We start from the raw sequence: 20,949 nt of genomic DNA on the forward strand, positions 1-20,949 counted from the left end.
CCAGAACTCCTAAGCCTTGAAGCCCGGCAAGGGCTTGTCAAGGTAGACTGCACTCATAGGGCACTTGCTCCAACACTTGATAACAATGGAAGACCATGGGCGCTCATTGTTCATCTTCATCATTTTCCTGACAAGTAGAGCATAACAACTACTGCCCATTTGAGGGGGTTATTTGAATGACCAGAAAAGAAGAATTTTTGGTACATGTGCAAAAGCAAAGACAAAGCTTTCTAGAAGTCAAGTACCAACTAAAGCACCACAGGGTTACTTATTCCATAGTTTACACAGGAAAACTGTGGATCCTGCATAAGCAGCCTAGTCTCTTTGCAACCCCCGATGCTGCTAACTTGGGTAGTACTGCATCAATAAACTGGACTCTGTAAAATGACACTGTGATTTTGCATGCATGGATCGGGTGGGACAATGGCTTAGTAACCTCACGTGGCTTCCTTTTCGTGTGTTTTTTTGTGTGAATATTCTTTATTATTAACAGCTTGTAAGATACAGTAACACAAACTCGTGAAACACCAGCTGAAAACAATAGACTCCAGAAGAAATACAACATAGAATACAGAACTGTATAACCAATTGTAAAGTGGATGGACCTACGGAAAGCTGGTGTACATCAAGGAGCTATGTTTTGCACTGTTAATTTCCAATTTTAACTTGAACGTTAACTTGAAGGTTCCCTTCCCCCCCCCCTCCCTTTATTCTCCGAGGCACTTACAAATTGTCTAATTTTAGGGGCTGTTGTCTTTCTCTACGCAAGCTATTCACTCGCCTTGAGTTCAGGAACACTGATTCATCTGAATATGCAACATTTACATAGATACACATACAGATAAGGGCAGGTAAAGTTACAGAGATTTAAACATAGAAAGAAAACGGCTCAAGGGCTCCCTGTATCAGATTTAGGTTCATCTATCAGAAGGTCAAATACATACACAACAAGGTTTTAACACAGGAAATACTAGCAGTAGGCAATATCTCAAACACAAAACCTGTGTATATATAGTATTTTATCAATTTTTATTTTAACAATATCAAAAGAGACAATTCATTAAAAGCCATTAGTATAATGTCTTATAAAATACAACAATACCCACAAATCATTCACTCACCATTCATACTCATCATAAAGACATTACAAAAACAAATTTCACATTTTACAAATAACAAACCAATTAAAACACAATCTCTAATTATCCACTTTTTTTATGGTGGTGTAATCCTTTCAATTCACTATCTTCAACTGTATCTATTTCATTTATTAAATTAGATTTTCCTGCCCATTGAATTCTTCTTCCCCACAAGAGACTCCCGTTTCACCACATGGTTTCATCAGGGGATGTAACATCTACTTCACACCAAATCACCACTAGTGTTCCAAGAGATTACTCATTCCAAATATTCATATCTAAAAAATATGAATATCTTTCACAATATTATTTCTAAAACACTCTCTCTCTCTCTATAGAAAAACCTGTGGAGAAACTATATATATCCACAGGTTTTTATATATATATATATATATATATATATATATATATATATATATATATATATAGTAAGAAGTATGGGGTGTCTGGGATTAATATCCGATCTTGTGATATATTGTGACCAGAGAGCATATTTATATTTAAACAAATGGGAGTGTTATATATAGAGTGTTTTAGAAATAATATTGTGAAGGATATTTGTATTTTTTAGATATGAATATTTGGAATGAGTAATCTCTTGGAACACTAGTGGTGGTTTGGTGTGAAGTAGATGTTACATCCCCTGATGAAACCATGTGGTGAAACAAACTCCCATTTGTTTAAATATAAATATGCTCTCTGGTCACAATATATCACAAGATCGGATATATATATATAGTGATTTTGAAAAAAGGGTAGAAAAACCTGTGGAGATTTTTTCCTAGCTGTGGAAATGTGGAGTTAAGGTTGAGAAAATTTGCTGGTAAGTGGGGTTATTGTTAAGAGGTATGAAGAGTAGATGTGTCTATTATGATTGTAAGTTGTTTTTTCTTTTTAGTCGTCGTGTTGTGAAATATCTCAGGTCATTCGTTATTTGGTGGCAACTGTTGAAAAATTCCTTTGTTCAAGTAAGAAGTATGGAGTGTCTGGGATTAATAGTCGATCTTGTGATATATTGTGTCCGGAGAGCATATTTATATTTAAACAAATGGGAGTGTTATATATAGAGTGTTTTAGAAATAATATTGTGAAGGATATTTGTATTTTTTTAGATATGAATTTTTGGAATGAGTAATCTCTTGGAACACTAATGGTGGTTTGGTGTGAAGTAGATGTTACATCCCCTGATGAAACCATGTGGTGAAACAAGAGTCTCTTATCGGGAAGAATTCAATGGGAAGGAAAACCTAATTTAATAAATGAAATAGATACAGTTGAAGATAGCAAATTGAAAGGATTACACCAACGTAAAAAAAAGAAGAAAAGAAGAAATGGATAATTAGAGATTGTGTTTTAATTGGTTTGTTATTTGTAAAATGTGAAATTTGTTTTTTGTAATGTCTTTATGAGGAGTATGAATGGTGAGTGAATGATTTGTGGGTATTGTTGTATTTTGTATGACATTATACTAACAGTTTTTAATGAATTGACTTTTGATATTGTTAAAATAAAAATTGATAAAATATTATATATACACACACAGGTTTTGTGTTTGATATATTGTCTCATCTATCAGAAGGCCATAAACATATTTCGTGTTGCAGAGGGAAGACTTGGACCAAGTTTATCGCAGTTTATCGAAGATTCTCGATACCAATGGGCTCTTTTTGATGTACTTCAAAGGTGTAAGAAGTGCAGGGTTTCCACTGGTAGAGAGTTCATATAGTCCCCCCAAAATTAGCTGCATCTTCATATATTGCTTGTCCGTCCCTTTTTTCGCTGTGAGATATTCCATATGTAATAACTTGTGGAATTGTTGCTTCCAAGTTACCATTAGGAGAGGGGTTGGTACCATCCACTGAGATAGGATAGCAGACTTAGCTGTAAGCGTTATCTTGTACAACAGGCGCAACTGGGGCTCAGTTAAAACCAACTAAGTGTTATCAATTAGCCCGAATAACCAGATGTTGGGATGCAAGGGTATAGATTGATTCCATAACTATGATACCATGTTTTGTAGGTTACCCCAGAACTTCTGTAATATAGGGCAAGACCAGAAGAAATGGATGAAATCTGGGGTCATGCCAGAGCATCGCAAGCAGTTTATGACAGAGACTGCACCCATATAATAGGCTCTTTGTTATGCACAACACAACACACCCCCCACACAGGCATCTCTCCCCCCCCCATACCTCCCTGACACTCCCTTCCTCCCACCCATCCCTCTCCTCACTCCCTTCCTCCCTCCTCTCAACCCTTCCTCCTATCATTAATCCCAAATTATTTTATCAACAAGTCATTCATGTACATATGTTATATACTATATATTTGTATATATGTTATATACTATAATCTATTGTTCCATGTACTTCTGTTATATCTGTTATAACTTATAATTGTTACCATGTTATAATGTAAAATAGGGCTGATCTCTCCCTATTCTCTTAGTTATCTGGAAACCGATATGATATCTCGATTGAATGTCGGTATATAAAATAAATAAATAATTTTTTCAATTCTTTGTTAATGTCTATAATGTCTCCCTTTTTTAACCAGATGGGAAGAATATTTAAGACATAACCATTTTGACATTTCCATCATTTTTAACAATAACATTTTACCTGAGAAAGATAAGGGTAAATTACGCCAAGACTGTAAATTTTTCATCAGTTTCTTTTTTAGGGGAGTGATGTTCAGCTTTTACAATTGCTTTGGATTAGCTGAAATATAGATCCCCAAATATTTAAGTTCCGAGGAGACCCATTTTAAAGGGAAGTGACCCAGCCAAAAACAGCACAGCACCCCTGTAACATCTAGAGCCTGAGATTTTTCCCTGTTAATCTTTAGCCTGGCGAAACGCCCAAAGGCTTGTTGTAGTTACAAAACATAAAGGCAAAGATTTTATGGGATTGGTTAGAAATATTAACATATCATCCGCAACTGCTGCTACAGTAAAGGTACTGTGATTGTATGTAAAGTCCCTTATCATAGGTGAATTAGCTAACTTTCGGAGTAATGGATCTAAGGATAATATATATAGGATCGGTGATAACGGGCATCCCTGACGCACCCTTCGCTGAATTTGAATAGCCTCCGAAATAGTATCATTCGCTACAATATGGAAAGTAGGACTTTGATAAAGTATAGATATAGATTTTAAAATTGGACCAGTAAACCCAAATCTTCCCAAAACAGAAAACATACTCCCAGGACATTATCAAAGGCTTTCTCGGAATCGAAGCTCACCACCAGAGTAGGGGCCTTTGTCAGATGTGAGGCCTCGATTGCTGAGATAAGCCTGATAACATGAGTCCCCGCATTCCGGTGTTTGACAAACCCTGCTTGATTTGGGGAGATAAGAGTCGGGATAATAGAACTTAAGCATATTGCCAGAATGTGAGTGTATAGTTTTAAATCGCAATTTAACTGGGATATCTGCCTGTATGAGGCCTGGAGTGGGTCTTTCCCTGGTTTTGGTAAAACTGTTATATGAGCTTTATTGAAAGTGGAAGGGAAACTCCCTTTAGCGCAGGCATCTCTGAAGAAAAGACTCAGGTGGCCAGTTAAAAGTGGGCACATGATCTTATAGTATTCTGTTAACCCATCGGACCCCGGCACTTGTTACACTTACTAGATTTAATCACCCCCTGGAGCTCAACCTCTGAAATGGGTTGGTTTAAAATATCAAGCTGAGTAGCAGAAAGTTTGGGCAATTTTAAATCTTGAAAAAAATACTGCCTCATCCTCATTATTGTCATCTCTATCTTCTTTGTAGAGTGTTTCGTAAAATCGACGAAGCACTTCACAAATATCAGAATTTTTTGTAACTAAAGTCCCATTAGTCGTTTTTAAGCCACTTATAAACATCTTCCTTCTCTTGGCAGCCACCAGGCGAGCCAGGCATTTACCTGATTTATTACCATAAACGGTAAAGGTTGTGCTATAAGGCCCTTAACGCTTTTTGGGCACGGAGATGTAGGTAAGAGTTAAGAGTATTTAAACAAGCCCAATAAGAGTCTTTACGTGCTGGAGATGGATTTTCAGCTAAAAGTTTCTTAGCTAGTTGAAGTTGGGATTCCAAGGCTAATATTGAACTATTTAACTGCTTATTCTTTCTAATTGTATATGCTATAATGTCCCCCCAGAGGACTACCTTACTGGTCTCCCAGAATAAGGAGGGGCTTTCTAGATGTTGACTATTGTTTTGATAAAAGTCCTCCCACTTTTTCCTAATATATTGATGAAAGTTTTTATTGTCATTTAATTGACTAGGAAATCTAAGTTTTTGGGGAAACTCTTTCAGAGGAAATCCAAATCTCTGCCCATACTGGTGCATGATCCGCTAAAATTATGGTACCTATGTCCACTGTTTCTATTCTGGCAAATAATTTGTTTGCTAAGAGAATGTAATCTATTCTCGACAGCGTTTTATGGGTTCTGGAAACAAATCTATTCTCGACAGCGTTTTATGGGTTCTGGAAACATAAGTATACTCCCTTACCTCAGGGTGTAATACCCGCCATATATCTAGGAGTGCACTGTTACCCTGGGTTTGGATGCACGTTTTTGATGCGCTAGCTTTACCTTTTATACAGTAAGGGGTAATAGCGAATCAAAAACGTGCGTCCACCCCCCCCCGAAACTAATAGCGCAAGCAACATGCAAATGCATGTTGATGGCACTATTAGTTATTAGTGGCACTATTAGTTATTGGCACTATTAGTTATTAGTAAAATGTGCAGCCAAGCCGCACATTTTACTTTCAGAAATTAACGCCTGCCCAAAGGCTGGCGTTAATTTCTGCCGGCACCAGGAAAGTGTACAGAAAAGCAGAAAAAAAACAACTGCTTTTCTGTACACCCTCCGACTTAATATCATAGCGATATTAAGTCGAAGGCCCCAAAATTAAAAAAAAAAAAATCAAAATTTAAAAAACAAAAAATTTTAAATCGGCCAGCAGCCCGCGGGTTGGAAGACAGATGCTCTAATTTGCATCTTCTTCCCCCCTGAATCGCGCGTACAGGCGCCCGCTCTCCCGCGACTTTTACTGAATCGGCCCGCTTGTGAATTAGTTAAATTGGTGAAGAACGCTTGATCAAACACATTTGGAGCATAAATGTTGCATAGGGTCACATTTACCCGCCAACATGCCTACAATTATAACATATCTCCCTTCGGAGTCCTTTATTTCCTTTGTAACTGTTAAGGGGGTGTTTTTGTTCATCAGTATGGCTACTCCTCCCTTTTTCCCCTTGGCAGGGGAAAAGTAACATGCAGCAGCCCAATCTCTGCACAATTTAAGACTTTCCAAATCATTCAAGTGGGTCTCTTGGATGCAAGCGAGATTCACCTTAAGATGCTGTAAATGTTGAAATACCTTTTTTTGTTTGATGGGGGAACCTAGCCCATCTATATACCATGAAATAAATCTATACTTACCCCCCAAGATTAAATATAAAAGGGATAGAACATTGGAACAGCTGTTTTGGCATGAAATAAGGGGTAGGCTCCCAGCCTGGCCCTCCCCCTGGGAAACTGGTTCTCTGTTCCCAGCATTTCGTTCTCTCTGCCATACCTGTATGTGGACATTGTAATCCCCATAGATAAACCTGAAGATTACACTGAAATTATATAAGTGTCTTGAACCCCTCAGAAATCCCCTTTTCCTCCCCCAACAGTAACCGTAAATCCCCAAGGACTCGATGAGTCCCCATTGGAGATCATTCTGAAGTGTGTCTGGGTAATGCACCCCTCCCCCACCACCTTGAACATGGGTTACTCAAGCCATATGAAAAGGAGCTATGCCACTTATTTAACTCATCCAGTAACTGGTTTGCTGCTTCCAGTGCATCATAAGTAGACCATTTACCCCCGAAGTTCACCGAGTTTCGCTGGAAATTGTAGAGAAAAACTAATTGGTTTCTCAATCAACTTGCTGTATAATGGGGGAAATGCTCTCCACAGAGACGTCACTCTCGCCGAGTAATCTGGTGCCAGCCGAACCGGAGATCCCTGAAACTGTAAATTGGAATTTTTTCGTGCGGCCTGTAAGATGCCCTGTTTATGATGATAATTTAGGGTCTTAGCAATGACAATTCGGGTTTTGATGCGGCTGCATTTCACACTCAGTCAATGGGCCCTTTCAATTTCCAGCTCTGATTTTAGCTCTGGGAGGCCTAACGCATCCGGTAGCCACTCCAGCAGTAGGTTACGCAATGCACTTTCCTCTATTGTCTCTGGGATTCCAATAAACTGGATTTTCAACCTTTGCGATCGGTTTTCGAGATAGACTATTTTATCCAAATGCTCTTTGAGGGATTTTTTTTAATATATAGACCCTGTTAGTGCAGTCACGTTGTCCTCCAAAAAGGATGTTCTCCCTTCCACTTGATCAAGTTGCGGCACGTATTTGGCTATGGTGGCCTGGAGGGAGGTTAATTGCTCCAAAATGCCCGATAATTTACCTTCTAGGGCTGTGATGACCAACTCCTTAATTTCCACCGTGGTCGGGTGTAGGTGCATGCCAGATCCCGGGCTCTCGCTGCTCTGGGCCTCCGCCGCCATTTTGCCTTCTGCCGCACGCGGTTTCTCTCTCTCCCTTTTAGCGAGTTTCGCCGGCATTACGGAGGACGATTTTTGCATGAAATTTGGCAATTGACATATGCTTCGACAGAAGAGCAGGTTTACTGAATCCTAAATTGGCTTAATCTTAAGGATGGTGGTGGAGGAAGGGATGCGGCACCCAGAGCTAGCCCAGACGCGTCTGTTCCAGCTCACCACATCACGTGATCTGTTTTGGTTTTTATATTGTTTTAATCATTGATGACTGCAATGATATGGGAATATTATTTTCTGTTTATTGTGAATGTTCCTTGGACTTTTCTAATTTTCAAGACTGCCAAAATACAAGGCCCACTATTTTCCATATTTATGAGATTCCTATGCATCATTTTCAGGCTTGTGGCATCAAGAAGCAGTAAGAGGATGGTGGCTGGCTCAATGGGTGACATTTTTCTCTCTACCTTAAGGATTATATTGGCCCGGCACGGGTTTCTCTTTTTCTTCTTCCTATTGGGATTTTCAGCAGTCTGGAGTTTCTCCTATTGACCTGGGACTTCTCAAAGTGAAGGGACTGTTCTTCTCTGCAGTTTTTTCCTGTTATGGTTATATTGTGTGCATAGGGGGTTACTGTTGATTTGGTTCTGTTTTGGAAAGAGGCACTAATTATTACCTGCTGCAATCCTACACAGATGAGCTCTGCTTTTGGTATGCTTTTCTGCTCAACTTTCACTTTCATCAGTTCAATTTTCAAATGCTGATGTATCTTCAGGATATTTACATTTCTTCTTGCTTATGAGTTCCAAGGTAAAGTCTGTATCTTTAAATGTTAGGGACATCTCTTCTTTCATAAAACATATGCATAATTTGCAGTTTTGTAAATGACAAAGCACTAGTATAGTGTGTTCGCAATATCCCTCCAATATCGATTTGCCTTTCACTAAATCAGTAATTACCTTTTTGCGCTGCATAAAATGTGTTACTTACAGATAAGGGAAAAAAGCCCTTCTGTGCTAATTAGAATTTGCTCCGCAGAACCTCGGTTTATCATCCCATAGCTGTTCCATCCTTGACAAACCTGCTTCTTTCCAGGTGTGAAAGGCCACAGTGGTAAATCCCAGAACAAAATCCATAACACTCTGATTGGAAGACCTAAAGAAATATCTCTCACCCACCAGTAGATGCTTCCATTGCAATGTAAATTGGGAAATCAATGACAACCCCAGGCTAGAAGGTCTGACCTGTTTGGGTATCCAAGTCAATATTTTCCAACTTAACCCATCTTTTTGTCTCAGCCTCTCTTTGCCAAACTATCACTGCACGGGTCTGAGAAGCAATGTAGTACCATTGTAATCTCTGTTCTCCCAAACCTCCCCTCTCCCTTGTCTTGCCACCCTAGGTGGCTTTTGTCTCCAGATAAAAAAAATGAAATAATTTCCTTTGCCATATATTCAGTATTCCCTTGGAAATAGGTATTGGGAGAGCCTGAAACAGGTAACTAAACTTAGGTAGTATGTTCATTTTAATCAACACTATTCTCCCCAGCCAAGAAATATTAAATCTTTCCCATCTTCTTAAATCTGGGGAAATAGCTTTACCCAAGGGATCACAATTCATCTTAAATAATTTCTCTCTCTCCCTGCCCCAATTTGTACCCCCAGATAGAGTACCCCCCCCCCTTTAGCCCATTTGCAAACAAAAAGACATGTCATCTCCTACACCAGCCCAGTTGGTAAATTTATATTAAAAAACTTAGATGTTTTGGCATTCATCTTAAATCCAGACACTACTAAAATTCGCCATTTCATGCAGTCAGGGTCCTAATGGTGTTTACTGGATCCGATAGCATGAACAAGATGTCATTAGCGAATAAAAACTTGTGTGTTTATTACTGTACCTCCAACACCATCAGAGTACCTAATGGCCCCTACTAAAAGTTCTAGTGATAAAGCAAAGAGCAACGGTGATAAGGTACAGTCCTGTCGGGTTTCCCTTCTCACAGGGAAACTCTTGGAATATTCTCCATTAATTTTGATACACGCTGAAGGGTTACATAAGAACATGCCATACTGGGTCAGACCAAGGGTCCATCAAGCCCAGCATCCTGTTTCCAACAGTGGCCAATCCAGGCCATAAGAACCTGGCAAGTACCCAAAAACTAAGTCTATTCCATGTTCCCGTTGCTAGTAATAGCAGTGGTTATTATCTAAGTCAACTTAATTAATACTACATAGTCTTTTTACCCAAGCAAGAAAATTACCCTTCAGCCCCATCTTATCTAGTACCCTAAAGAGAAAAGGTCAATGAACTCTGTCGAACGCCTTTTCAGTGTTGCCTGCTTTATCTCCTGAGGCACAGGAGACTGGCAGTGCTCAGAGAGATTTCAATTTTGCAGGCTGTTATGAGACTGGTGCCTAGAAAGAGTCCAGGCCCTGATGAGTTCCAGTTAGAATTCTATATACAATTTCAATTTGTCTATATTCCCCTTAATGTGTCAGCTGTTTAAACTCAATGGGTAACAATGACACTAAAAGCATCCAGCCATAGCCCTAGAGACGTGAGACAGAGAAGCGGTAACTTACAAATTTCTGTAGACACACCCCTTTTTGATAACACATGCATTATTAGCTTTTTTTTTTGATGAATGATAGGGCGAGTTGCTCCTTTTACCATCTCCAGCTCCCCTTTGTCCTTTCCCTCAACAGCTGCATCCTCTTCTGCTCTTGAAAACCCCTCATCTCCAAATCCTTTTATTCACCTCCTCCCTCGCTCATCTTCCAACCATTCATACCTTCCCCTCTTCCCTAAGGCTGGTGTATAGGTAGACCCTAGGTGAAGCTTATAGCCTTGCATCCACTTCCTCCCCAGTTGCACCGTCCCCATACTCAATTCAAAATTGTGCATTTATAGTAACAAATTTTACATGAGAAAGGACTTTGAGGTAAAAAAAAAGTTAGTTACTTATAGCATGTATATTATATGTACATGTACTGCTGTGGTGCCAACCAGAAACTCTGCAAATAAATAAAAGATACTTGAAACCCATATGATATTAGGCCTATGCTACCCTGTTTCCCCGAAAATAAGACAGTGTCTTATATTAATTTTTGCTACCAAAGATGCACTAGGCCTTATTTTCAGGGGATGTCTTATTTTTCCATGAAGAAGAATTCACATATATTGTTGAACAAAAAAATGAACATTTATTATATTCTGAATAGTTGTCTGGTTATGCTGGTTTGTGATGACAACTAACTGTGAATCCTGCAGGGTGAAAAAATCACAGCTGCATGCTCTGGTGTTCTGTGCGACGGGCATGCTCCCAAATAAAAACTTTGCTAGGTCTTACTTTCGGGGGAGGTCTTATATTTAGCAATTCAGCAAAACCTCTACTAGGTCTTATTTTTGGGGGATGTCTTATTTTTGGGGAAACAGGGTAATGCATGTTGGGTGTGGGTTTGGCCCTGGGAAAGCCATGTATTGAATTGCTATTACAATATTGTAAATCTCCCATATCAAAACAGCTCTAACTGCCAGCACTCAAACAGTAAGTGTCCTACTTATGAAAAGGCAACACTGTAAATATTGCACCAGGTCCTAAAAACACCAATATACCTCCTATTAGGAAGACAAAACAAGCCAGGCTGCTGTAGATCCCTACACAGAAAATACACGCTAGCAGAATACTTCACTTCTGTCACATGTATAGAACATAGACAGACCTCACTAAATACAGAATGAAGAGACCATAAATTATAGATAGAAATGTACAGACAAATACTGAACTGGAAAATGCGAAAAGCCAGACTATATGCAGTGCAACAAGAGAAAAACAGAAACATTGCCATTCCATATAAAATATCAAATAAAATAAAGAAATATAAAACAATCATAATAGTAAAACCATACTAATAAAAAGAAATATTTCAAAACAGCTGACAAATAGAACAGCATCCAATAATTAAAAACGTATATAAAACTTTTCCATATGGCAATAAAATACTTAAAACAAAACACAGCTACATTAAATAATACCCAGTAATTATAACTAAGAGGGATTAATAAATCTCATGTTTTCCATACCTGGGAACTTTTGATTTCCAGATGCTCTACGATTATCATGGATTAATGGGATGTGGGAGGAGCTGTTTGTTGCATACAAAAGTTCTCCCCTCTAACACACACAAGCTTGTTCGCTCTCATGTTCAGTCATATACACACGCTTATTTGCGCTCATATGCTCACACACACAGGCTCATTCACTTACATACTCAATTATACACACATTCGTTCACCCTCACATGCTCAGTCAAACACGTACATACTCGCTTGTGCTCTCTCACATGCTCATACGCATTCTTTGCTCTCTCTCATAAGCTCAATTATAAACACACGCTTGTTCACTCAAACAATTTCACATACATGCTCGCTCACTCATATGCACAATCATACACTTGCTTGTTTTCTCCTTTACAAATATAATTATACACACACACAAATGCTTGTTTGCTCTCACACATGCTCAGTCATGCACACAGACACACACGCTCATTCGCTCGCTCACAAGCATGCTCCTATGCTGTCTCGTACACACGATCAACCATACATACATATGCTCATTTGCTCTCTCACAAATACTCAGTCACAAACACACATGCTCTCTTTCTCTCACACAAATGCACACATGTTGCTTCTCTCTATCTTTCTTTTTGCAGGCATGCTTCTTCTGATTGTAGGGACAGAATGGGAGAGTTTTTTTCAGCCCACAGGGCACGCTCTTCTTAAATGCTAGGGAGGTGAAGGGGGGGTCTATGTTACTTCATGGGCTGGCTCCTCCAAACTTCCAGGGATATGGGGAGGTGGATACTGCTTTTGTTGCACTGTGGGCCACACTCATTCTGACTGCTGAGGCAGGGTGGGAAGTCAATGCAGCTCCAAAGGCAGTACCATCTTCAGGCTGCGGAGGCGGGGTGACAGGCCGATGTTTTGTTTTAGTAGTTCACGCTCTCCCTAAATGCAGTGGAGGAGGCTGACGCTGCTTGGCAGAGTGTGCGCTCCTGACTTCCGGGAGTGGAAGGCAGATGCTGCTTCTTGCAGCTCCGTGGGCCCCTCTGCACCTGACTAAGCATGGGCAGGGGGCAGCGTTTGTGATTTATTTTGTCCCGATATGGGGGCCACTGCCACTTCCCCACCCCGACCCCAGAAGCTGGCACAGCAGCTCTTCTCCCCCTGGCAGCTGAGCTCTTGAAGCACCAAAACTATCAGTAGGAGGAGGCCAGCGGATTGTCTATCAAATTTTGAAAGTGATGGCGCCCCTTAAGGTTGGCACCTATGGCCAAGGCCATATCAACCATAGGCTAGCTACAGCTCTGAGGGGAGGAAATGTTTCCCTGAGAAAAAGAGATGGCTTGGAACATGCTCTTCTTCAGAAAGGTTCTAGGAAATACATTTCCGGGTATATTTTTATATGAAGGATGCCATAACATTAGATATTTGTGACGCTAATTACTAGGTAGAACAATGACCTTGATATACAATTAGACTCAGAAGCCTGGCACACTAGCTGGTGTTCCATTTTAAAGCTTTTTATCTTAAAGAGAGTGTGATGTCCTTGGAGCGGTCTATGGCTGGGATAGGCCGCAAAACAGACCAGGCTGGAGAATGGTCTGCTTTTCATCAGTTTATTTTCAAAAGTACATAACAGAAGAGGAGCAAATGGCTGCTTACCTCAGCAGACTGACAAGCAACGAAAATGTCCAGAACAAACACAGCATTGGCTTACAGCTTCCTTCTTCTCCCTGGGGCCTCTCTAACTCTCTCAGGGCCTCACCTTTGTATCCCTTACCTCAGGGAAACGCCACCACCCGAGGATCCCTTGCTTGTCTGTCTTAAAGTGGACTGGGCCAGATAGCTGGAGCTGATCTGTTAAGGCAGTCTGAGGCTTTCTATCATATACTCTATCACATTCCCTCCCCCTCAGCTCAATCTTCCTTAGTTGAGCGCCTGCCTGTACAAGGGAGACTTCCCTAGAAAGGAAGTCTGCATTTATATTCGCCTTCCCTGCTCTGTTTCGAACTTTAAAGTCAAATGGTTGGAGGGCCAGAAACCACCTCATTACTCGTCCATTGGACTCCTTATTCCGAGAGACCCAGACAAAGGGTTGGTGATCTGTTACCAGCATGAACTGGCAGCCCAGTGGATAATAACAAAAAGCCTCCAAGGCCCATTTGACAGCTAAGGCCTCTTTTTCTAACTATGAATAGTCTCTCTCTCGGGGTAGTAGCTTCCTGCTAATGAAGACTACTGGATGTTCTTAGTCTTCTTTCTCTTGGGTGATTTCGGCTCCTAAACCCACCTCTGATGCATCTGTCTGTACTATAAAGGGCTTAGTAAAGTCCAGACTTAGCAGAACAGGTTCCGAGCATGTGTCTTTCTTTAAACCCTGGAAGGCTCCTCCACTTCTGCAGACCATCTAACCTTTCTCTGGGGCTCTCTTCTGTAATAGGTATGTGAGGGGCTCCGCTTTTTCTGAAAAGTTTGGTATGAACCATCGTTAGTAACCGATGAGACCCAAAAAGGCTCACCTTACTCTGTCTGTGGAACCGGGACTTGGGTAATTGCTTCTATTTTCCGCGCCTGTGGGTGGACTTTTCCTCTCCCAAGGGAGTATCCCAGATATTGTACTTCTTGACCCCCTAATTTACATTGCTTGGGGTTGGCTGTCAGTCCTGCCTTTTGTAGACTTGTAAGTACTGCCTATAATTGCCTTAAGTGTGTCTCCCAGTCTCCACTGTAAATGATGATGTCGTCAAGATAGGCCACTGCATAACCCTGATGTGGGCGTAGCAAGCTGCCTACCAAGCGCTGGAAGGTAGCCAGAGCCCCATGAAGTCCGAACGGCAGGACCGTAAAATGGAAGTGTCCTTCCGGTGTTAAGAAAGCAGTCTTCTCCTTCGCAGTTGGTGCCAGGGGAACTTGCCAGTATCCCTTTGTCAAATCAAGCGTGAAGATGAACTGGGCAGTTCCCAAGCGTTCAATGAGTTCATCCACGCGGGGCATCGGGTATGCGTCTAGCTTCGAAGCCTCATTGACCTTCCGGAAGTCAATACAGAACCAGATACTACCATCCGGTTTAGGTACCAGTACAATGGGCGAGGACCAATCGCTATTGGATTCCTCTATGACCCCAAGTCAAAGCATTTCTTTCAGCTCAGCATCTACAACCTGCCTCCTGGCTTCAGGAATCCGGTAGGGTCGTTGTTTAATTATTACTCCTGGGTTTATAATAATGTCGTGACACGCTAAGCGAGTTCTCCCGGACATAGTCGAGAAGACATCTTTATTCTAAGTCACCAGTTTATCTAGGTCCACTTTCTGCGTTGTGGAGAGTTGGTCCCCCATATGGGATCATCTGGGGCCTGGAAGTTTGCGAAACGTCTGGACCAAAGTCTTCTTCTTGGACCAGACTGCAAGTCAGAGCAACCCATTTTTTTTTTTAGTAGATTCACGTGGAATATCTGGGCTTTCTTCCGTTTGTCGGGTTGGGACACTTTATAATCCACCGGGCCCATCTTCTCCAGTGCCTCATACGGACCTTGCCAACCGGACAGTAATTTACTTTCTGAAATTGTTAACACTAGTACGCAGTCTCCCAGCTGGAAGACCCGATGAACAACGGGCTGGTTGTATTGCAGGGCTTGGGTAGCCTGGGCCTTTTCCAGGCATAATCTGGCAACCTCCCCTGCCCTCCATAGTCTATCCTGCATCTGGATCACATAGTCGGCCAAATTCCATCCAGAGTTGGGTGCCTCCTCCCAGGTCTCTCGTACTACATCCAGGATTCCCCCATGGTCTTCTTCCATACAATAATTCGAATGGGGAAAATCCGGTCGAACTTTGAGGGACTTCTCAAATGCCTACAATATATATGGCAAGAATAAGTCCCAATTCTTGCCATCTTCCGCGATGAACTTCCTCAATATCTGCTTGAGAGTTTTGTTAAAACACTCCATGAGCCCATCAGTTTGTGGATGGTAAACTGATGTCCACAGGGTTTTTATCTGCAATAATGTGCAAACTTGCTTCATCACTTTAGAGGCAAACGGGGTCCCTTGGTCGGTTAATATCTCTTTGGGTAACCCCACCCGGGAAATCACCTCCACCAAGGCCGTGGCTATTGTTCAAATCTTCATATCTCGTAGGGGAATAGCTTCTGGATACCTGGTTGCATAGTCGAGAATGACCAGGATATATTTGTTTCCGCGGCTAGACCTTTCTAAGGGTCCACCAAGTCCATAGCAACCCTCTCAAAAGGTGTCTCTATAATTGGCATGGGCACTAGGGGAGCTACGTGCGTTGCTGCCGGTCTGGTCAGCTGACAGGTAGGGCAGGACTGACAGTAGTCCTGAACGTGTCGATACAAGCCAGGCTAATAGAACTGGGCTAGAATCTATTCTCGTGTTTTCTCTTCCCCTAGGTGGCCCCCCAAAAGATGATTATGGGCGAGCCGTAACACTTGCTGATGATACTGCTGGGGAACCAAAAGCTGCTCAACCGTTTCGCCCTCCAGATTCCCCTTTGCTACTCTGTATACTAGATTTTTCTTGAGTACAAAAAAAGGGGGGCTGGCTTTTGACCCTCCACCCCAGAGACTAATTCCCCATCTATCATCTGTATATTCTCCCAGGCCCCTTTTAGTGTCCAATCTTCTTGTTGGGCCCGCCTAAAATTCCCAGGGTTTCCCTCGCCTATCCAGTCTGAGCCCCCTCTAACTCCACGACTGCCTCTAAACCTTGGGAATAATTATACTTTTCTATCCTATGTTGTCTATGAGGCTTGGGTGTCTTAGAAGACCTGGACTTGGATGTTAATAATCCTAACAGAAAGACCTCCGGAAATGAGGTCTTTTCCTCACTGAAGTCATCTGGGCCCCTCATGAGCCAGGCCCAAAGAGTCCCAAAGTCTGGATAATCTCGTCCCAGTATCACTGGATATGGTATCCAGGAGAGCACTCTCACTTCTACTGTAGCTTGTCCCACTGGAGTCAACAGGACCTGACTGGTTGGGTATTGTCTCTGGTCTCCATGTATGCAAGCGAGGGTCACTGTCTGTTCATAATCAGTGTTCTTTTGACCAGTTCCCTCCGAATGAGAGAGTTTTTACACTTCCCGAGTCTACTAAGGCTTGGGTCGGGTCGCCATCTAGCTCCACTGGAACCACGAAAGTTGTAAACCCTGAGCAGGGAATGTCCACAAACAAGCAGGAGTGAGGGGCCACCAAACTGATGTCCATAAATTCATCCTCCACTCGATAGCAGTCCTGGGCAAAGTGCCCCCTCTCTCCACAGTTTAAGCAGGTCCCTTTTGGCGTCACTGCTTCTGGGTGTTTACTCGTTCCGCCCTCAGGCCCCTCTAAGGCGTTATCGGGGTCTCATGAGGTAGGGAGACTCTTCACTTCTCGGTCGATATAACGGCTTAGGGTTCCACCCATCGATTCCCTCCTTCCTTTCTCCAAGCCCTTTGTTCGTGAATTCTTCTCTGCTGGAGTAAGCACACGGCCTGTGTCTGTAGCTTCCAAATAACGCTCTACTAGAGAAACCACATCCTTCAGGGTCACCGCTGTCTGGCGCCACACCCATTTACGCACTCGGGAGGGGAGAACGTCCACAAACTGTTCTGCCAGACAGTCTCCAGAACTTCAACGCCCCTTTTATTATCGGGGTCTAGCCACCGCCAGCACTGGTCCTTTAATTTCTGAGCCAGAACCCGGGGTCTCTCTCCTGGTGTAAAGGTTAAGCCCCGGAAACTTTTCCGATAAGACTCCTTAGTCAGTCCCAGTCTATCGAGTATGGCAGCCTTGACCTCCTGATAGTCTTGGGCTTGCTGGTTGTCAAGGGCCCGGTATGCGGCTTGGGCCTCACCCTTTAAATGTGGGGCCACTCATGGCCCACTGGGACCTAGGCCAGGCCATGGCTTCCCCTACCCAACGGTGACCAGGAATGCTTCTGGGTCATCTTGGGGCCCCATCTTTGTCAGCCGGATTTCCAGTGTTGGTGGGGGTGGACTCTGTTCCGTTCCAGTGTGTACCCAGCGGTCCCTGGCGCTGGTATCCTTCGTAGTAATTGGTTGTTAAACCGTACTTGGGCTTCCAGGTGTTGCTGCAATTGTTGCAGTAGCTGTTGGTGCTGCGCATACTGGGTCTTAACAGCTGCCTGGAGCTGTTGCTGTCCCTCCACCAGGGCTTGCAATAACTGTTCCATTTCTCAGGGAGGTTCCTTCCAAGGCTATTCTGAGCTCCTGCTCCTTCAAGGCCGGAAACCTTTCCCCTTCTTTCAAGAAAATGACCAAATAAAAGAAAAGCCTGCTTCTCCAGTTCTGACTCACTTCTTCTGTTCCCTCCCTCCGGTGGAGCTTCTCTCCTAGCCGGTACCAATAAACAACAAAAAAAATCCTGTGTGGCTGCATTTGCAGCTAGGCCCCCCTCTCTAGTGTGGGTCCCTGTCTGTGCAGACGCTTAGAACAGGTAATCCCGCTTCTGCCACCATATGTGATACCCTTGGAACGGTCTATGGCTGGGATAGGCCGCAGATCAGACCAGGCTGGAGAATGGTCTGCTTTTCATCAGTTTATTTTCAAAAGTACATAACAGAAGAGGAGCAAATGGCTGCTTACCTCAGCAGACGGACAAGCAAAGAAAAAAACACAGCATTGGATTACAGCTTCCTTCTTCTCCCTGGGGCCTCTCTCTCTCTCAGGGCCTCACCTTAGGAAAACGCCCCCACCCGAGCATCCCTTTCCTGTCTGCTTAAGGTGGACCAGGCCAGATAGCTAAAGCAGGTCCCTTAAGGCAGTCTGAGGCTACCATATACTCTATCACAGAGAGATAATGTATAAGCTACTGCATTATACAGATATCCTAAGTATTTTGCAAAATTCATTGCTTCCAGTCCTCTATGTTGGAGGGGATGTGGTAGAAATGTCTCACATTCACATGTGGTGGGAATGTCAACTAGTAGCAGTCTTCTGATCTGCAGTACACAAGACTGCTTAAATAATTATGGGTTTTACTTGATGTTTTTAGCTCTGCTACGTTTGTTAAATAGATGAGAATGGGATATAGGATCGGCCACTCTGTGTCATGGTCAAGCAGGCTGGAATCAGGTATTACCAGGGGCAGATTGGCTTATCGAGGGATCGGGCATCCCCCGGTGGGCCGGTCACGCTAGTCACGTGGTCTGCTGAGCGCGGCCGTGACAGAGCCGCGCTCGGCAGACCACGTGGTATCTCCTGGGCCGGCCTGGGCAGCGAATCCCCGGGCCGGTCTTCATCGGGAATCCACCGCCGGGTATTACCCCTACAGGAGCAGCAAAGGACTGCATGACAGACTAGAGACAGTCTTCTGCCTGGACCAGCTACCTCCTCCTTGGGTTGAGCCCTCAGGTTTTGGTGGCCAGAAGTACTTAGCTGGGTCTTGTAAGCAGGCAAAGCTGGATACAGGCAGGACTAGAGACACAGGTTGGAACCAAGAACAAGGCCTAGGACTACAGATAGGGCCAGTACTGAAGGCAATGCGAACAAGTGTTTGACTGGGCAAGTCAGGACGAGGACTGGACAAGAACAGGACTAGAACAAGCAAACAAGAAAGCCAAAACAGACCACAAGGCTGGGCTAGGCGAACCTAGAAGGCCCAAGAGCCACAAGGCAGGACAGGAAGGCCAAGGAGATCACTGAGCAAGACAGGAAGGCCAGGCAAGATGGGCCAATGCAAAGAGTCACAGTGGCTTGATGAAGAGGCAAGGAGTGCTTGGAGAGGCTGAGCTAAATAGGTCTGGAACTTGTGTCATGTGATCAGCAAGGAGGCAGCTGGCATGGCTTGAGCGAGGCTCACCGTTGACCTCTGCTGGTGAGGGTGCTGCATTGCAAGCAGGATCATGACACACTGCAGACATTAGTGTCACATTCTGCACGCAGGCAGAATAAGAATAGCCTTTCATTAGAAAACCATATACTTTATTTGGAGCATTGAAAGGTTGCATTGGCAGAGATTGTATCAATGGGAAAAATCACCTACCTTCTTAAAGAAAATTCTGAAAGATGTAATCAAATGAAGGGACCTTATTGGTCCTGGCATAGAGCCATGGATAGTTGTTAAGTACTGTGTTCTGCAAAGTACAGCTCTTCCATGAGTTTTATTTTCTTGTGACTAGTCTCAAGTGTCCCCTTGTTATTATACCAATTTGCTTTTTGGGCTGTACTGTATTTTGTTTTTATCACCTATGCTGTGCTCCTCTACATTTTACATATCTCAGTACCTTATGTTTGTGTGGCTCTTTGTGAAGTTTAAAGAAAATTACAAGGCATGTGCTGAGAGGAAATCTTTACCTCATCCAGGCAGCGCTCGTACGTTTCTCTCTGGTTCTCGTTGGCTTGAGCAAGCGCTGAATTTTCTGCCTGCAAGAGAGTGAGAGAGAAATTGGAAACTCGTGTATGTAACGGAATAATCCCATGACAGGAAGCAGATTGTTGATGAGCTGATGAACCAACAGTGGTGGAAGGAGGGGAGGGGAGAGTAGAACAGGATTTTAATTCCTCAGTAATCCTGTGCTTGCATTTCCCTACTGCCCTCATGTGGCCTGTGCTGAAAAACTTACCAGAAACACACACCAAAAAAAAAAAAAAAAAGATTTCCTTCCCTCTTCTAAACACAGAAAAATAATTCCAGCATATGACCTGAAAGAAAGCTCTTACTCGTTCCAAACATTTATACAGCACTATGGGGTGTATGCAGTGCTGTACAGACACAAAAGAGAGTCCCTTCTCTATAGAGCTTACAGTCTAGTCAGACAGACACTGAGGACAGATTATTATTTTTTTTTATTAATATTAATCTTGATACAACACTTAAACCATATCCAAGTGGAGAATGAAGTTCTAATGACATTTTAGTGGATCAGGGATCTTTGGTCTTCAAGATCTACGTGAGAGAACACTAGAGAAGTTGTCAGACACACAACAGGTGCTCTGCGCTCTCGCTGTACACACAGCACTTACCTCCAGAGCTCGAAGCCTCTCCAGCAGCTCGTGGCTCACGCCTGGGTCGGCGGTGCTTTCTTCCAGCACTGGGTGCATGCTCAGCTCTTCTGTGGCCTCCGACATGTTCTACAAAACAGGGGGGAAAAAAAAAAACACACAGCCTTTACTTTTCCTCAGGAATTGCTCACTTCAACTGTTTGGAGGAGCCTTTGGCAAGAGCA

At 42.9% G+C, this 20,949-nt stretch overlaps 1 protein-coding gene across 2 annotated transcripts in view; it reads right to left on the reverse strand.

The window, feature by feature from the left end:
• The window catches only part of NCKAP5L (NCK associated protein 5 like), a 127,991-nt gene that overhangs the window by 78,464 nt on the left and 28,578 nt on the right, over nt 1–20,949 (reverse strand). For both annotated transcript variants that reach the window (XM_029594618.1, XM_029594616.1), the window contains exons 2-3: nt 20,747–20,854; nt 20,078–20,146 (exon numbers count right to left, since the gene is read on the reverse strand). In XM_029594618.1, the coding sequence (XP_029450478.1) occupies nt 20,078–20,146; nt 20,747–20,854 (177 nt within the window). The remainder of the gene's footprint in view (nt 1–20,077; nt 20,147–20,746; nt 20,855–20,949) is intronic.

The sequence above is a fragment of the Rhinatrema bivittatum genome, chromosome 3 (assembly GCF_901001135.1).
Source record: "Rhinatrema bivittatum chromosome 3, aRhiBiv1.1, whole genome shotgun sequence".
NCBI lineage: Eukaryota > Metazoa > Chordata > Amphibia > Gymnophiona > Rhinatrematidae > Rhinatrema > Rhinatrema bivittatum.